At 34.4% G+C, this 17,567-nt stretch overlaps 1 protein-coding gene and 1 long non-coding RNA gene across 2 annotated transcripts; both read right to left on the reverse strand.

Moving 5' to 3' along the window:
* Positions 1-8,093: 8,093 nt before the first annotated feature.
* Positions 8,094-8,841, reverse strand: LOC108341931 (protein RALF-like 19). Its single transcript, XM_052871421.1, has one exon. It carries the CDS (start codon positions 8,707-8,709, stop codon positions 8,383-8,385), a length of 327 nt encoding a protein of 108 aa, XP_052727381.1. The 5' UTR covers positions 8,710-8,841; the 3' UTR covers positions 8,094-8,382.
* Positions 8,842-14,581: 5,740 nt separating this feature from the next.
* LOC128194935 (uncharacterized) lies at positions 14,582-16,721 on the reverse strand. Its single transcript, XR_008246401.1, has 2 exons — positions 16,596-16,721; positions 14,582-14,642 (listed from the first exon to the last, which is right to left on the reverse strand). It is a non-coding gene; the product is annotated as an uncharacterized LOC128194935 (long non-coding RNA).
* Positions 16,722-17,567: the final 846 nt, after the last annotated feature.

Raw genomic sequence — 17,567 nt, forward strand, 5'->3', positions numbered from 1 at the left:
ATGAAAAGATGCCTAGAACTCTTAGTTAATCAATTTTTTCATTCTGTAGAAAATGGAAACACAAACCATTATGTGTAGATCAAAATAAATGGTTACTTCTGAAACATTAATAGCAGAGCCAGTGACACTCCACTTCTTAAAAGGCTAAGTAAAGGCTAACGTAGAGGAATAGAAGAATGAAGTCTGAAGTACACACCTGCAAGCACGGAAGGATGACAAGTCTTCTCATTTGTAAATAATGAATGAACATCAAAACATACCTGAAATTAGAATTAAATTATTGTTTTTAAGCGATACTATTCGGTCATCATATTTAAATGAACTTATTTGACCATGTCTACTTTGATTTTGCAATATTAGGATAATACCTTGCCTAAGTATTTAAATGAACTTATTTAAATGATACAATAAGTTCAATCAAATGGTTTATCAGAAGCAAAACCATACAAAGTGATTTTTCACCCTTTGGCAGGTCTTTGCATCATAAGAAAATCACTAGTTGAGGCGTTGAGGTCGGAACCTTGTTCTGATTCTGACATAGACCAAAACACACTATCAATAAAGGGTACCTATTTCTGTTTACAAGCAGAGGGATATGTAATATGTGTTTATTGATCATCGCATATCATAAATGGTCTATACATGACTGAGTCTTGAGGGGATATTCTGTCACAGAAATTTCATCAACAAATTGGGAGTCTAGTAATATTTTAACAACCAAAACAAACAACAATTGTTATTAAAATCTCAGAATACTTACATGGTCTTGTCTTCTTGGATCTCAGTTTGTCTACATGAGACAAAAACTCATGAAAAACAGATAAGAAAAAAAAGTTCATTTATGGTGAGGAGGAGCCAGGAAGGCTTAGGGAAGCTTCGTCCAAGGAAGCGAGGTTCAAGTAAGAGACTCAGATCCACATGGAAAGAACAAGGCAATCAAATGGTTACATTGACTTTGTGATTGGATGAAGGGTCTGACAGTTAGAGTGGAAAAATGGCTCCATGCAAACCAGTTGATCAAAACAAAAATTTTGGTACTTCTTTTCTTCTAAAGTTATCATGTCATTTTATTATTTTTTAAAACACATTACCTTAAAAAGGTTGTTTTCATGAGACACTTTTGAAAATCAATAAACTATTGAGAACATAGTTAATGCATGGTAAAGTAAAATAATTCTACACACTCTCATGCTTAAGTATTACAAATTCATTAACTTCATAAAAATTAAAGTTAAAAATTTTACAAACAATTTCAGAAAATATACTGTGTAATAAATCATCCATATCAGAAAAAAGTTAAACCTGTGTAATGATATCAGTTAAATTGTATAATAAATAATGTAGTTATAGTTGGAAATCTGGTCTTTACGGCACTCTACTGTTGTGAAGATTGAGATTGGTAAGCAAAGGCAATTTTATTAAGGTTAAATTCGTTATTTGCAAATGTTAATCATTTTTATCAAATGTCACATTCATGATTCCAAACTCAACAACATAACAGGAGTAACGAAGTTACTCTCAAAAGTTGGAAACAATTTATTAGCCTAACCATAAAATCCTGCTATGCGATTTATTTTTCCATTAATTCATACCTAAATCATATTTCAAGTCTTCCGCACTGAGCTCTTGCACTTCCTTTTGTTCTCCTCCGTCAGATTCTCACACCACCTCTTCAAAAACTCACACTCCACCTCTATTTCTTTCAGCGCAACACATGCACTCAGGTTAGAGAGAAAAAAAACCAAACCAAACAAAAACATAAAACACACGAAATTGATCGGAACCTTGTTGAGAGTGTTGTGTTCTTTCTATAATAAGATATCTTGACGAACGCCTCGTTTCCAAGCAAGGAACCAACACGAAGCCACACGGATGCGGGGAACCAAACGGATGCGGGGAACCACAGATCTGTTTTGAAGAAATTGTTTGAAGTTTAGATTATGATGAAGGAATGAAGGGGTTTGGGAGATTGAAGGCAGCAGGGAGAGAAAATTAGGGTTTGGGGAGAAATTTAGATTATGCTGAAGGAATGAAGGGGTTTGGGAAATTGAAGGCAGCGGGGAGAGAGAATTAGGGTTTGGGGAGAAATTTAGATTATGCGGAAGGAATGAAGAGGCGGGAGGGGTAAGGGGAAATTATTCTAAAAATTAAAAAAAAAATATTTAGGGGCGATTTTTCTTATTAACCACTGGAAGTTATCGGGGTGTCTGAAATCGCCGGAAAATAACCCCTCCTAAAATGTATTATTTTTGTAGTGTACCCAAGTTAGAAAAGGCTTAAATCAACGTTTCAAGATCAACTACGATTTGGGAAAATGAACGTAAGCGTTTTTCTATTACAAGAATGTAACTAAATGAACTAAGTGAGGAGGGGGAATAGAAACAAAGAATTTCGGAATTGGGGGCCTAGGAGATGGATACTAAAGAAATGGGAATTACATACGATACTAGTACGACTACAAATACTAGAATTCATGCAAGAATTGAATTCGAAAATAATGCACAAGGATAGAGAGGATAAATGGGTGTGGAAGAACGGTATGGTGGATTCATATATTCTGAAATTTTCTGTAAGAAGTTAGAGAACAACTGCAAAGGAGATCAAACAGATTCTATGATTTATTTCGTAAAGTAAAAGGAGTACTTGTTGAGGTGCACTTTGCATGAAGAGCGGATTTAGATAGAGTGCCAACAAAGGAAATTTTACGACATAGAAGAGATATAGTAAACATATAATAGGTTGCATTAAAAAGGATCACTTCCACGTATATCAACAAGCAGATCATTTCCACATATATTAATATGTAAAATTTTGAAATTAGATGGTTATAATACTATACACTTTTATAATGACATGAGAAAGTTGTAATGTTGACAAGTGACAAAGCAATTCATATGATTTTCAAAAGACACAATAATACAGATCTTTGGATTATGCACAAGACCAATTTGCAAACAAATGCATCTCCTGACCAAAATGTTGTTAAGATTGGGTGGTTTTGTTGTGATTCATGTGAGTAACATAGACAACATATATAGTACCACTTGGATGTCTCAGATTTTTAACAAGCTATAAAAGGTTTGCTTGTTGTTTGTTGCAGAATTGGGATTAACACCACACTTGTTTCCAACATTTGATTTTCTTGGATAATGATACTTTAACAACATTTTAACATCATCTACGTGTCATTCTGTGATTGGTTCATGCTGGTGTTTATGATATTATTATTGATTGTGGAGTAAATTTGGACCAATCACAGAATGACACGTAGGTGATGTTAAAATTTTGTCAAAAGAATATTGTCAAACTATCATTATCCAATTTCTTTTAGAGATAGACTGAAAGATTGATTACTTTTCACGAATAAGTTTTTGGACCATGATACACTAGTAAAAAAATTGGATTTGAAATCTCACAATAGGCTTCGGTTGAGGTGGAACCGAAATCTATAAGAAAGTGGTGGCATTTTTGTAGTTTAGGTTAACTTTTTTGACCCGGTTTAAGGGGAACCGAGGCATATAGATAATATGACCTCAGTTCAAACCCCACCCGATGCCTAACATCCTGAGAATGCCTAAGTCCACTGGGACCCGAGGCACTATACCCTATCTTTCCATAACATTGTCCTCACGCATTTCACCCTCACATAACCCTCTCCTCCACCTCCCCATTTCACCCTCACATAACCCTCTCCTCATCCAACAGCGCCCCCTTCTTCTCCTCCTCCCCAAACCCTAATGACTCCCATCCTTCGCCGTCGCGTCACGTCCACGGCAATGACGTCTCCTCCACCTCCGCTTCTTCCGCCTCCTCCAGATCCCTCAAAACCCCCTCATTATTCGCCCACAACTACCGGATCGCCATCACCCTAATTCCATTCGCCTTATTCCTCCTCGACCTCGGTGGCACCCCCGTCATCGCCATCCTCGACGCACTCAGCCTCAAGCCCGCCGCCTTCTTTGTCGTGTGGTTCTCCCTTATCTTCGCCCAGCTCGCCTTCTCCCTCTCCGCCTCTTCCTCCCTCCTTGCCGCCTTCAACTCCTTCGTCGTCGTGGCTGCCATCGCCTCTTTCCTTTGCGCCCACACCACCTTTCTCCTTGGCGTTTGGTCCTCTCTCTAGTTCAAGTGGCTCCTACTCGAAAACCCTTCCATTGCCGTTGCCCTCGAGCGCCTGCTCTTCGCTTGCCTCCCCGTCTCTGCCGCGGCGCCTCCTCCTGTTGGTCGACACCGGCAACGACCTTGTCTAGGTGAAATGCTCCGCTGCCGTAACTGCTCCACCAAGTGACCCAGATCCGCATTCCTTCCCCGACATTCTAGAAGCTTTCTCTTTGTTATGGTTTAATTTTGGCTGCTCTTTGTTTTGGTTTTTTGTTTGTCTTTAGCAAAGATGGGAACCTTATGGTTTAATTTTGCACATGGTGAAGTCCTTCAAGGTGTTGCATGGAGGCGCATTGGCTTTGGTGGCAAAGGCTCTTGCGAGCATAGGTGCGTCAGAATATGCTGCAAGGTGATGCAGTACCCCATTACTACACCTTGTGGTCACAACTTCTGCAAAGCCTGTTTAGAGGGTGCCTTTGCCGGAAAAAGTTTGATGAGGCAAAGGTCACGTTAAGGTGGTCACAAATAAGGTCCACCTTTATTTGTATTTTTCTTTGTGTTCTGATTTACTTTGATGTTGATATGAAAGCCCTTCAGCTGTTTGGTGTGCAATTTTTAGTCTTTGGTGCAATTTCAAGGGTTCCCTTGTGCCACAAGAATGGCGACGAAGGTAATCAAAAAGGGTCCCATTTGGAACGTACTCGTATATTAGCAAAGGGTGTTCAAGTTCCAAGCAACAACCAAGGAGTTTCACCAAGCTTCTGTGGTTTACTTGGCACAGAATTCGAACCTCGTTTCGCATCTGATCAATGCCTTTGGTGCTTCCAAGCTTCGCACGCTTGATGGAAAACACAGTTCCATCATCGAATGTCCCCTTGAACACTTCACTGAATCCACCAGTTCCAATCAGACTTTCTCGGGAGAAATCGTTCGTTGCCTTTCATATCTCTCTGCCAATGAAGATTCTTGATGATAAAGCACTGGCTTTCACACTTGAGACTTCTTTTCTCTTATTAATTTTAGCCTCATTTTCTTTTCTTTTTGCTTGGTTATGCTTCTTGTAGAAGATCACTCCTATGATTGCTAGAACAAACATTATTCCTCCTATGGAAACAACCATTGCCCGAAACAAGAGTTCATAATAGAAAAATTATAAATTTTCATGCTTTTATCTTCATTTTTATGATTTATCGTACTGTTAGTTAGTGTGTATCATCTCACCATCAAGTAATAGAAAATTTCCCACTAATAAAGGGTTTATTGTTATATCTTGCAAAATTGTATCGCACGTGATCAAAACTTTTAAATGTTGGCATATAGCAGAAGAAAACTAAAGAGACTGATACACACATAAGACCCCCTCTGTCGCATGGTAAAGACCTCTATTGCCTCAGTTGCATTTGGACCGAGGCAAAAGCATACACTTTTTTGCCTCGGTTTAGACCCGAGGTAAAAAGTGATAGATTTTTTACCTCGCATGTATATGTCTCGGCTGCAGAACTGGTGCAGATGGGTAAAAATAACCGTTGTTGTTTCCCTTTACTGCACTAGTGATATGTTAACAGTTTTTTGACAATAGACTATGTATCACTATTTTATTGGTGCGTATATTTGAAACGGATAACATAAGTGATTGTAACAAAAAAGTTGTTAAAATTTTTTTTTCTAATTTTTTCCACCTTACGCTACTTCCAACATAAGATTTTAAAACTTAACATTTATAAATTTTGTTTTTTATACTTCATTCAACTTTTTTACTTTTATTCAACTTCACTTTCAATTTACATTTAAATATCTAATTCAACTTACCTAGACTTCTGACCTTCGGTGTTATCAACGGTCTATATCCATTGATAATGTTTTCGACTACACATTTGAAGAATTTTTGGCCATCAAAAATCTGTTGATGATTATCATTTTTGGGCATCAAAAAGTTGCTAAAAATTTTTTTCCTAAGTTTTTCCACCTTAAGCTACTTTCAACATAAGATTTTAGGACTCAATATTTATAAATTTATTTTTTTATACTTCACTCAACATTTTTACTTTTATTCAACTTCACTTTCAATTTATATTTAAATATCTAATTCAACTTAGCTAGACTTCTGACCTTCGGTGTTACCGACAATCTATATTCATTGACAATGTTTTTCAACTATATATTTATTGACGAATTTTTGGTCATAAAATCTATTCATAATTATCATTTATTGATGGTTTTTGGATATTACCAACAGATTTTGACCAGTGGTAAATTCAATCTTTTTTGTAGTTATGTTTCTGATGTCAACACAGCATAAAAGCATAACATAAACATAGACACTACCCTTATTAAATTTTGGTTTAATTGCTTCCTTTGTCTCCAGTTTGGTTGAATTGTGTCAAATTCATCCTCATTTTTAAAAAAGTTTCATTGTCGTCCTCACGTGGTGTAAAAGTTTCATTGTCGTCCTCATGTGGTGTAAAAGTGTCAATTGAATCCAAACATAGAAAAAATTTGTGTCAAAGTAGTCATTTTTCCTATATCTCTGTGTCTTCCTTTCATACAATCAAGTACAGATATTCATTTTACCTTATCCAATTTAAGGCTTTTCATAGCTCCAGAGAAGTGACATATGAAAGGAAGACACAGAGATATAGGAAAAATGACTACTTTGACACAAATTTTTTCTATGTTTGGATTCAATTGACACTTTTATACCACGTGAGGACGACAATGAAACTTTTTTAAAAATGAGGATGAATTTGACACAATTCAACCAAACTGGAAACAAAGGAAGCAATTAAACCTTAAATTTTATATACCTATATGCTACCGGACAACCGTGTGATAATTTGTAAACTATCACCAAAAAACCTTTTATTAACAACATTTTTATCTGTATATATTACATAACACTCAGACATAAATATAAATGACGAAAATTTACGTCAGATCTAAACTTCGACTTAAATTTACGTTAAACTTGGCTAGATTCAATCTAAATTTTGAATATTTATTTTTTAAAAAATTCATTTGGTTTTAGTTGATGAAATACAACTTGTTTTCAATACAATATAACTCTCAGCTAAAATTTCAATAAATATGTTTAATATAATCTAAAAATGAGCTAAAAAAATCTAAAACTATATATATATATATATAAAAGCTCGGGAGGAAGGTTACTTGTTATTCTATATACCTTAAACAATCACATTAAATTAAAAAACAAAATGAAGATTCAAACCACTGACTTCAATAAAAAAATGCTAAACCACAATCAAATTTAACAAAAGTCTCTCCCACATAAAACCATTCGTAGAGACTAAAAATGGAAAAAAAAAGAGCTTACCAAAAATTCTACTAGAAAAAAGAACGAGAACACTAAAATCGCAAAAAAAAATGTGCATAAATATTATAAGAACATTTACGTCTAATATCTAACATAAATTTTGAAAGTTTATTTACGTCGCACTATAACAGATGCAAAAATGTTGTTTTAAATTCAAATACAAAAATATCTGGAGACATTTTTCACGTGAAATCCTTGAAAGTTAAGTATATAATTTTGACGAATAACTCTTTTTCTAAGTTATAATTACCTCTTACAGCGTGTAACGTACGAGTTTCCCTGCATAGTTCAACAAGGCACATTCAGATATTAACCAAAGGCTACACTAAATTTAATTAATGAAAAATTTAAAACTAATTTTTAAGAAAAGTTAAAATTATTAATCTACTCATGTTGCAAATCCCACATCGACTAGAAATAAACTTTACTGTACAAACCGGTTTTGTGGAATTGAGTTAGGAAAGTTTACTTGTAACATAGTATTAAAGTCATAATGATATTTGTTGTTTGCTGAGCATATTGTTTTACCGAGACTGAAATTGCATTATTGTTACATAAACCACGAAATTAAAAATGTAATGCTGAAATCTTTAACAACGTGAATTTCATGCTACATTCTCCACTTTTATACGTATGTCTAAGATTCATTTTTATACGTCCATTTTTGAAAGAAGATTACACAAGTTGCATAGCAAGAATACATATAGAGAGAGGAACCAATCACATCATTCCATTACCATCGACGTTAGAATATCATCGATCGCAGACACTCAGAATTACATGATCAACCTCCCTGGAAAATACAATATAAGGTGTCGAAAATGGAGACCTATAGTCATTGAAGAATAGAACAAAAGCCAGACACATAATTTATTATGACATAATCGTAGATAATAGATAGATATATATTATTATTAGTTATATATTAGTATATGTTGGTGTGTGGATTTGATTTAACTGGTGTCTCTAGCACAATGCGTGATTTGGGAGCAACCACGAGTGTAAGGGTTGGCACGAGTCCTGTCCTGGCAATTGTAGTAGGAGGCTCCGCGGTTACCACATGGGATCTGGTTGGCATTGAGAGCACCATAGCTAATGTATTGTGCTCGTGAATTCAGTGTGCGACGGTTTGACTCAGAATCTAGCAGCATCTCATTGTCGTCTCCAACGAGATCCATACCAACTCCAGGGAAGCCAAATTCATGAACTTTGGAAGCTTCAGCCACCACGGCCAATGCCATGGCCAAGACCACCAAACACAGCCACACCTTGCACTTCATTTCAGAAGGGTATGCTAAGGTAGCTGATGAGTTTCTGTGTTGGTTCTTATTGGAATGGGAAAACAGAAAGAGAAAATCAAAGGCTTTGAGAATGCCTTTATCCCTGCCCTTCCTGCTCTAGGAGGGGACCAAGAGGATATAGGACAAAACTCTTGCCTAGGTAGTTACCTTGTAGGGTTAAAATAGGATAGGGTTTGTAGGGTATACACTTTCGTGGCTCTCTTACCTGTCAGTTAACCTAATTTTCTGTTATGCCCGTTTCTTCCTCCTTCTTTTTCTCTTGTGCCTTCCATTTTATCACCTTTATGCCAGATACAGAATCAAGTGCATGTGTCATGCATCACGAATATGCTATAAATGCAAAGGAACATGTTTATCTAACTAATAATAATGATGATCCTTTTCAGATACTATAATTAGAAATGTGTTTATTAGACATTAAGTCTGTCCAACGTTATTTACAAATGTCACGAATAGAAATAGTAAAAGATAATGTACACGATAATGAGACGTTTATAATGAGACGTTTAACAGTAACAGATTGTTGCACTTGAAATTATAGGTTTGTTCACTCCTATAATAATCACCTTAAAATATTTTGTTAGCTCAACTTAAAAAAAAACTTTTTTCTTTGAAAAAAAAAAGAAACATACAAATTCAAATTATTAAAAAAAATGTTGTGACCTTCAACTCCATGTTAAAAAGTTAAGTGTGAATCTAATTTTCACGTTTAATAAAAGTGAAAAGAATTAAGTATAATTTTTTTTATAAATTCATTGTCTTATTATAATTTTAAATTTGAAGTCGTCTCAATCCTTTGTATAATAAACTCTTGTTTTTTGTTTAATTGTACCATTTTTCTTAAGTTATTAGCATCCACGGTAAATTTTGTCTCATAAAATTTGTAATCTCAGTTTTATCATTATATTTTCTATCCTTTTCAAAGCTCCAATTAAACTCACAAAAATTCAAAGAAACTTTCTATAGAATTGGGATTCCATGATAAAAATATAGCTGGGATCATGTAAGATAACTTATTTAAACCTAAAGATGACGGGGTGACATCGAAAACTTCAATATATCCTTCTTAACTAAATGGAAATGGAGATTAGGACCAAGGAGTGTGAAAATAGATACCCGAGTCAAAGTATTGCAAAGACATGTGCACATAATTTTGGCTTCTTTTTACAAGTAAAAATATATGAAGTTAAAAAAGGAGAAAGATGTAATCCCCGGAGTAGGTCTTATTTTTGTTGAAAATCCTAAAAATGTAATTCTAGAGGAAATTTGCTGAGAACTGAAAATACGGTTGAATCCTAGAACGAACGTGTTCACATATATTAGGACCTAGGAGACAAACCAGCAAGAGGTCTGAACTTCTGTGGAGGATGTTATCCATTCATGGTTATTTAAATTTGACAACGTGCTTGATATTTTGTTTTGACTGGCTTGTTTCCAGTTTCCTCTTGTCAGCCATAGAAAGTAGCAAATTTCTTATCTTTAGGCTGATTATTAGAATGCAAAATCGAAGTAGGTTGTTATGTAAACAACTTATAATTGTAAGTTATATAATGATATTAAGGGGAAAGACTAGAAGAAGTTTTTTTTTTTCTTCAAATTACAAGGACTAAAAGGGTCAATTTTAAATTTGAAAGGATAAATGGATATCGAGTATGGTGGCTATAATTTCAATGTTTTGAATGAAGTTATTAAGGATTAATAAGTTGAATAGGCAATGTGATGATTTAGTTGATTTAGTTTACTTAAAAAATTACATAAGTTTATTATATTATTATCTTGATTTATTTTAATAAATATTGAAATTGAATAATTTATATATGTGTTTTTATTTATAATTAATTTACTTAATAAAATCACTTAAAACTATTAGATTACCATTTTAATTTGTTTGACAATAATATAAAAAAATATTACTTATTTTATTCATTAAATGCTCGAAGGATTCTACCATCTCCAAATGAGAAGATGAAGTGGTGGAAACAAAATAATTAAATATTATAATAAAAATTTTAAATGTAAATTGAATGATTTAATAACTTTATTAATATTTTTTTTATATTTAAACACTTCAGTATGTTAATGTAATTATCGAATTTATCATGTTGATCAATCATACAACAAAATGTTTGTTAATTTATTTATTTTTCATAATGTCATAATTTTTTTTATATATTTTAAATTAACATTATTAAAAATAGATTTTATTAAATTATAAGATTATAAATATAAATAGATAATAATAAATATAAATTATTTGTAATGATATAATCATCGTAATATAATGTCAACAGTGACATTTTTATGTGTCGTTATTTTCATTAGATTTTATTTGTAATTAGAAAATTACAATAGTTTCAACTACCGTAATTTACACCAAGAATATACTACTTTATACAATGCAAGATATTGGCCCATTTAATTTCTCTAGTATATGTATACATGCGACAGCATAGCTAAGTGGAGAAAGAAATAAGGGAGAAAAAAAATGTGAAAAAGAAAACGGTAAGAAGAAAAGTAGTGCAAAAAGAACACTTGTCTACAAGAATTCAGAAATATAAAGGTAAAGGAAGTTGCAAAGTTTTCCTAAGTGTGTAGGAAGAGCGTCTACTTTTAGTCTAAAACCTGAATTGGAAAACCTCTCCATACCTCAGAAAGTGAATTCATCCAAAACAAATGCACAGATGAAAAGTTTCATTTGACACGAAATATAAGATAAAATGTTTAAAGAGTAGCGAGTATGAGGCTTGAAGAAGAGAAAGAAAGAAACATGAAATCGACGACGCAGGCAGAGGGAGGCGGAGGAGCAGCGGGAGCAGAAGAAGCGTCGGTGGGAGTGTAACGAGAGTCCAGTCCGGAGGAAGAGGAGGCATAGGATCTTACACAGTTGGCTTGCGGTTTATATCCCATGGTTGCATCTTCCCTAGCCGAATCTTCATGTGATGCGCCGTCGCTTTCTTTTTCGGCCGTGACGAACACACTATCATCAATCCTCCGTCACTTCTCTTTCCAATTCTCTGGCCGAGCGTTTGGCACAGCTAAACGCAAAACCTTTAACCCTATAATATGCAAAGGCACCTATAAACTAAAGAACAAAAGCAAATAACACAATCCACGTGCCGAGAACATCAAAGAGAATGAAATGTATTGCATAAAACGAAAAAGCATACCAACAGAAACACGAAATCAAAGTACCTCGTGAAAAACCGATCTCTTAGGAAGAGAGGATTTCAAAGGAGAAAGAAAGAGAGGAAGAGATGCGCCAGTTTTGGTGGTAGAGAGGGTTGTCGGAGGCGGGGTTTGGAGGGAGAGGAGCAGAATCCGCCAGTTGAGGCTCCATCGAGAGGACGGGAAAGTGAATATGATTTTGACGAGGGAAGAGAGTTTGGGGAAGAGAACGGAACGCGTGCGGAAGAGGATTGCCATTTGCGAAACTCTGAGAGAGAATTAGGGTTTGCGACACTAAGAAAGACTACGGACACTTAGAGATAACGGGACTAAAATTGTAGAGAAAGATGGGAAAATAATTTTAGAGAGATATTATGACTGATATTTTAAATCAATCATGATACATTATTAAATTTTTTCACTCATTTCATGTATTATAATTGTTTAAAACTACGTCATAATACGTTTAAAACTTATTTACAAGTTTGTCACTGTGTTTCATATTATAATTAATGTCCATAACTTCGTCATAATACGTATTGAAATTATTTATAAGTTTGCCACCGCGTTGCATAGTATGACTGGTTTACAAAACTTCGTCATAATATGTCTTACATTTATTACAATTTTGCCACCGATCAACCTATTATGATGGGTGGCTTTTACCCATCATAATAGGTCGTCATAGAATGTGTTTTTTTCCACTAATGATAAACTAAAGTGTCAAAATATTATACATACAATTTAAAACAATAACAATATACATGCATATTATGAATCAATCAACACAAAAACTAATATCTTCCACTTGAAACCCTTTACTATCTAGATAGATGTACTGATGTCGAACTCATGGGGAACATGCACTCGTGTATGGTGGAGCAACTTGCTCAGAAATAATAACCACATCCTCAACCACCACCCATAATACCATACACCAAGGTCAATCTGTCAAACATATATGGTCCAAACCAGTGACCATAGACTAGAACCTCATGTTACTCTCCACGACATAATCACTCATCTCTACATGAAATGAGGTTAGTGTCAGGATCATTCCTCAATCCCGGAGCCCCTACTTCAATACATAACACCACATAACCAACTTAGAATATTCCTCCTTGGAATTCCTTTCACACATGATACTTGAAATCCACACCTCACACATTATTTGAAAATCATCATCACATCTCATACATAGTCATATTCATAACTTTATTTTCATACAACATTGCATATTATCACATGAAACCTCTAATTATACATTAAACAACCAAAAATACTATTACAAGTCATCAGAAGTCACATAATAACACAATTTTCTTTATGGCATCTTGATACTCACATTTAGCTAAGGAAAACAACTTGAAAACCTTCACCAACAACTCCGGAAAGGGTCTAAAACCCCCCCAAAACAATCTAAAGGATGACCAAAATTGATATCCAGAACCATGAAAACCCCCTCGAAACTAGTGCAGTGGTGCCTATGAGCGCTAGTGGCGCTTGGGCACCCGGGAGCTAGCGCTCAGCGCCCTGGCCACTAGAAACGGGTGCTCAACGCTTTGTTTGGGAACTCATGCGCTATCAGCAAACTCCAACCCTTTTTAGACCACTTTGTACACTTCTCCCACAACTTTGAAATGTTCCTAGGACATTCTAAACCTTATGAAACTTTAGAAAGACATCTCTAACTCAATTTGACCACTCTAAACTTAAACTACCTCTCAAAACCACCCATACTCATTTTTACTACTTTGAACACCTATTTTTTGCAACTAACAGTTGGAACAAGTTCTAATAGACTCAATAACATATCCTAAACCATCAAATTCAACACAGACCCACTTCTTTAGAAATTCACTACTCAAAACCCCTTTAATTGTAGCCAAAATCATGCAACACACCCTTACAAACTCTCTACTGCATTATACACCAAATTTTACTGGTTTGACATCTCTCACAAATCCTAAATGACTTCAAAACAATCCCAAACTGTTGTTTTACACAACCAACCCTTTACTCAAAAACTCACTTATCAAAACCCCAATTTTACAAACACTTCAAACTTCCACAATGAACTACCTCTATGTTTTATATCAGATTTCTCAAATTTCAAGCTCTCAACCATAAATGACCTTAGAACAACACCAGAAACTCAGTTTTACTCACACAACATGTACTCAAATTTTCACCTATCAATACTCAATTTTATAACTAGAATGACTTACAAATTAGCACAACCATTTATCCTCAATACCAAAACATATTTGACATCATTCAAAATTTCAACAAGAACATCCCAAACCAAATTTAGTTCCAAATTAAATTAACAAATCTTACAAACATCATTCAATCAAGAATCAACATTCAAAAGCACTACAAACTCCAAAACAATCATTTTAACACAATAATCGTCCTCGAACCACACCGTACTGGGAGAGGCTAGGCTCTGATACCAAACAGTGTAACACCCCGATTTAGGCGTTACAATTTATTTTCCACAAAAATACATATATAACTTTTCTTTAACAATTTTCAACACCAACAAAATATTAAGTGCTTTATTACAACACAAGTCTTCTAAAATAAAATTTCACACAGTTCATAAACTTCTGAAATTTAAAATTCCACACAGTTTGAAATTTCAAACATATTTATTTAGAAATTCCCCATGTCTCTTTTTCCCCACAGATCTCTCATCTTCTAAGCAAGTCCAGAACCATCTGCTAATTCATCTGAAATAGTTTCTGCTCCCGTATAATATCACACATTATACGATCATTGCATTCACATACACAAACACAAACAATAGGGTGAGCTAACTGAAACAAGCATACAATCCATTCACAATCCGTTAATAATACATCCACAGTATTCAATACAGTTAAGCACACCCACTCAACATATTATCACAATATCATTGCTCAACAATTTTACTATTCCACTTATCAAAGTGTTACAACTTCACCTCATCCGACCTACTTACCAAAGTAGTACAAACCAAGTTATTCTCTCTACTTATCAAAGTAGCACCGCAAGACAATACTGTCTATTTATCAAAGCAGCACAGCAAGACATTATTGTCTACTTACCAAAGCAGTACAGTATAATTAATTCGCCTACTTACCAAAGTAGCATAAAACAAGATCTTCTGCCTACTTACCAAAGTAGCACAGTATAGTTAATCTGCCTACTTATCAAAGTAGCCCGATTTATATCATTCTCTTTATCTCTTCATTCATCATCTCATCCTGCCTACTTATCAAAGTAGCGCAAATCACCCTGCTTACTTACCAAAGTAACGCAGACCCAACATCTACTCGCCTACTTACCAAAGTAGCGCAAACCAACATCATTTACATTATTTCAACAAATTATTCATAATCAACCACAACCCATCCAAAACTAATCATATTCAACAAGCATAAGAGAACTGGTGAACTTTTCTCAATTCCCTTCTGTCTACTTACCAATGTAGCATAAATTAACCAAATTACATTTTCCTAACATATCATTCATAACCAATCACATGCCATCTCAACCACTAATCCCAAACCAATCATGCTCAACAAGCACATAATAACCAATCAACATATCTCAGTTTCAATTCTGCCTACTTACCAAAGTAGCACAAATTAACCAAATTACCTTTTTCAACATATTATTTATCGACGATCTGAACCAATCAAACTAATCAACAACATGTTTAGATCAACGGTTAATGAGGCGGAAATCATCAATTTTGTATAAATGATCCAAAAACATAAATTAAGCAATATTGAGATCCCTGAGACGTTACGAAATTAATATCTCTAAATTGGTACCTCCGATCTAAAATCCGAACGGTCGAAGTATGTCCCTATCTGTTAGGAACTTCATACTAAAGTTTCAGATTAATCTAACGGTTAACTAAGTAGATATGAAGGTTTTACCAAGGTAACTCAGAGACAGAAATTTAAGTGGTTCTCGGTTAAACTCAAAATGCGGAATGAATTCCTCTAAGCACAGACATCTAATTCCAAATCTGAACGGTCAAGATCACGTAATATGTCTTATGAACTACATACTAAAGTTTGGACTCAATCTAACGGTAAATGGAATATATATGAAATTGTTACCATTATAACTTAAGAACAGAATTGCAGTGTTCATCAAATATTTCAAAATTTCGAAATTTCTTTCTCTAAACATAGACCTTCAATTACCAATCTGATCGGTCAAATTGTATTAATATGTCTAAGGGATCATATATCAAATTTTGAGGTTGATCCAACAGTCAAATAGGTAAACATCTATATTTTTACCGAGACAACTTAGTAACAGAACTACAGGGGTAACTAATTTACTCAAACTTGCAGGATTTATTTCTCCAATTACAGACTTCTATTTTCAAATCCGAATGGTCAAATTTTAGTAATAGTTCTTAGGATTCACATACTAACATTTTAGCTAAATCCAACGGTGAAAACAATTAATAGAAATTTTTCACCACAGTAACTCGAAAATAAGAAATTATAATCATGAAACCCAAATTTTACACAAGTCAATAGATAACTACCATTACCAAATTTTAACACATTCATACTCATATTCATGATCATAACAAGAAAGGATTAGCTCCCCTTCATCAAAATCAAGCAATTGGAACCATATTTCTAACCACAAAATTTTAGAAATTAAGTTGAGTTAGCTCCCCTTACCTCTTCTCCTTGCAAGAAATTCCTCACTCTTGATACTTCTAGACCACCACCCTTGCTTGCTCTCCTTCTCAAATGTAAAAGTATTTTGTAACTTAAATCTTATTTCTCTTGCCCTCTCTTCTGGCCATATAGATGCTATATAAGGAGAAATAAATTCTCTTTGGCAGCTAGCTTAGCAATCGTTCCATAAGAAAATAATGGAAAATGAAGGGTCCCATGTAAGAAAATTTTGCACCCATGATTGAAAGTCTTGTACTCATGTTTCACGGAAAGTCAATTTCCATAATTCAAGTTTTGTCTTCTTCTTTTCACATTATTATTATTTTATTTTATTTATGACCCTCCTTTGACCAAACATGGACCACACAATTTGCATTAAATTTAAATAACTAATACAAGACAATCAAGCTAAACAAAATGGTGGACAAAATACAAATAATAGTCTTTATCTTACATATGAATGCACACCATAATTAATTATTCAAAACCACAACATTCATAAAATTATTTTGACTTTTATATGGGTCTTACACATTAGTTCTAAGCAACCAAATATTATTTCATATTCAATAACTAAATTATAAAATACTTTAGCTTCCCTTACCTCACAAGATTTCCTATCAAGCTTTAAAATTGCACTCTCGTTGCTTTCGATTCAAGGAACTATAAATACACCTATGAGACACTGAAAAGAGAAACAAAGAGAGTCTTCACACTACTGCATTAAAGGGATATAGCCTCGGTTATTTTCGGTTATAGACACCGGTTCGGTAACCGAGGCATATCCAGACGAGGTAAAAAGGTTACCTCTTTTTGCCTCGGTTGTGACCCGAATCGAAAAACGATAGGATTTTACCTCGGTTTCTGCTGAACCGAGTCAATATCTTGGATTCTACTGCCTCGTTTGAGACCTGAACCGAGGCAGTATAGTAAGTATAGTGATTTTCGATTTTCCAATGTTCCAGGAAATTG

The sequence above is a fragment of the Vigna angularis genome, chromosome 1 (assembly GCF_016808095.1).
Source record: "Vigna angularis cultivar LongXiaoDou No.4 chromosome 1, ASM1680809v1, whole genome shotgun sequence".
NCBI classification, from domain to species: Eukaryota; Viridiplantae; Streptophyta; class Magnoliopsida; order Fabales; family Fabaceae; genus Vigna; species Vigna angularis.